Below are 1,465 nucleotides of genomic sequence, written 5' to 3' on the forward strand. Positions count from 1 at the left end.
AACAGTTTATGAGCAGTGTATATGTGAGCAGTGTGTGGACAATGTATAGGTGTGCGAGCCCTGTGTGTGTGTGTGTGTGTGTGTGTGTGTGTGGTTGAGTCCAATGTGTGGCGTGTGTGTTGGGAGAAGGGTTGATTTGAATTTGTTTTTTCCGCTGTTCTTTTGTTGAAAACATTTTAATGTTGAACCAATGGCATCATTCCACTGGAGACAAGTCTGGGGAAGAAGACCAAACCATCCCTGACCTTGAGACCCAAGGACGACCACGTTGAACGTGACCACGGTTGCCATGGGGGTGTCTACCCCTCCAGGCCTTTCCCCTCAAAGAAATCAGAGGTCTTAGATGGACTAATTCATGACTTGTCTTTTTCTCAAGAAAGACTCGATGGCAGCGAGTTTGGCTTTTGGTTTTCTTGGGATCTGAACATTTTATTTTTTAACTAATATTTTACTGTGTTTTAGATAAAAGTTTACCTGGAAGCTTAGCTTCCCATTCAGCCACGTCCACACACATTGCTCAGCGACACTGGCTACGTTCCTCACAGTGCCTGAGCCTCCTCTTTGCTCCCTTCCATTCTGGTGGTCCTGTTTCTGTCCGTCTAGTGTCCCTGCCCCCTTACATTGCCACCTTGCTTTCAAAGTCACTGTTGAGCCGTTAGTCCATCTGAGCTTGGGAAGCTCGGATTTCCCCTGCAAGGTTCCGAGTCAAATAGCAGACGGCCATGACATGTTCATGGAATGACGGGATCATCTGGGATAGAACAGCAGTGCAGCCTGAAGGGTGTCAGCAGTGTCCCGCAGTGGGACAGGGAGACAAGGTTGCATTGGTGTGTGTTCTGCATGTATTTTCAACGACAGTGACGGGTCAAATAAATGATTAAAAAACAAAACAAAACAAAAAACCCAGCTGCCGCCATAGTCGACAACTGCAGGAAGGTGTCTTGATACATTGGTGGTGGAGATGCTCGGGTCCTGAGCGTTCTGGGTGAGGGGGGTGCTCGGCAGTTGCTGCATTGTGTGCATGAACGTGCCTGCACCCTTGCCCCGGAGCACCCCACTCTGACCGTGGCCCCGCAGGCTTGGTGGTGGAGTGGTCTGAGGACAGGAGACAGCCGGGGAAGACCATCAGCGTGCCACAGGCCACGTACCACAAGGGCTGTGTGAAAGACGTCGAGGAGGGCCTACAGGTGAGCACAGAGCCGCCTCACCTGTCTCACTGGTTGTCTTGGAGAGGTGGCCGACCAACTCGAGAGAGAGACATCTATCTGTCCTTTCTGCCCAGGCGGCCGAAAAGATCGGCTTCCCGTTGATGATCAAAGCTTCCGAAGGCGGCGGAGGGAAAGGGATCCGGAAGGCTGAGAGTACAGAGGACTTCCCAATTCTTTTCAGACAAGTGAGTGCTTTCATTTTTTTTATCTTTCTTTCTTCGCGTTGTTGTTGTCAATTCCAACCCACGCTGACCCTC

The 1,465-nt window shown here is 50.6% G+C and overlaps 1 protein-coding gene across 1 annotated transcript in view; it reads left to right on the forward strand.

The window, feature by feature from the left end:
- Positions 1-1,465, forward strand: part of ACACB (acetyl-CoA carboxylase beta) — a 125,725-nt gene that overhangs the window by 55,211 nt on the left and 69,049 nt on the right. Inside the window, exons 7-8 of the mRNA XM_045296685.1 lie at positions 1,078-1,187; positions 1,283-1,393. Coding sequence (XP_045152620.1) covers positions 1,078-1,187; positions 1,283-1,393 — 221 coding nt within the window. The remainder of the gene's footprint in view (positions 1-1,077; positions 1,188-1,282; positions 1,394-1,465) is intronic.

Source organism: Echinops telfairi, unplaced genomic scaffold (genome assembly GCF_000313985.2).
Source record: "Echinops telfairi isolate 266 unplaced genomic scaffold, ASM31398v2 ScPeMD7_7412;HRSCAF=8450, whole genome shotgun sequence".
Taxonomy (NCBI): Eukaryota; Metazoa; Chordata; class Mammalia; order Afrosoricida; family Tenrecidae; genus Echinops; species Echinops telfairi.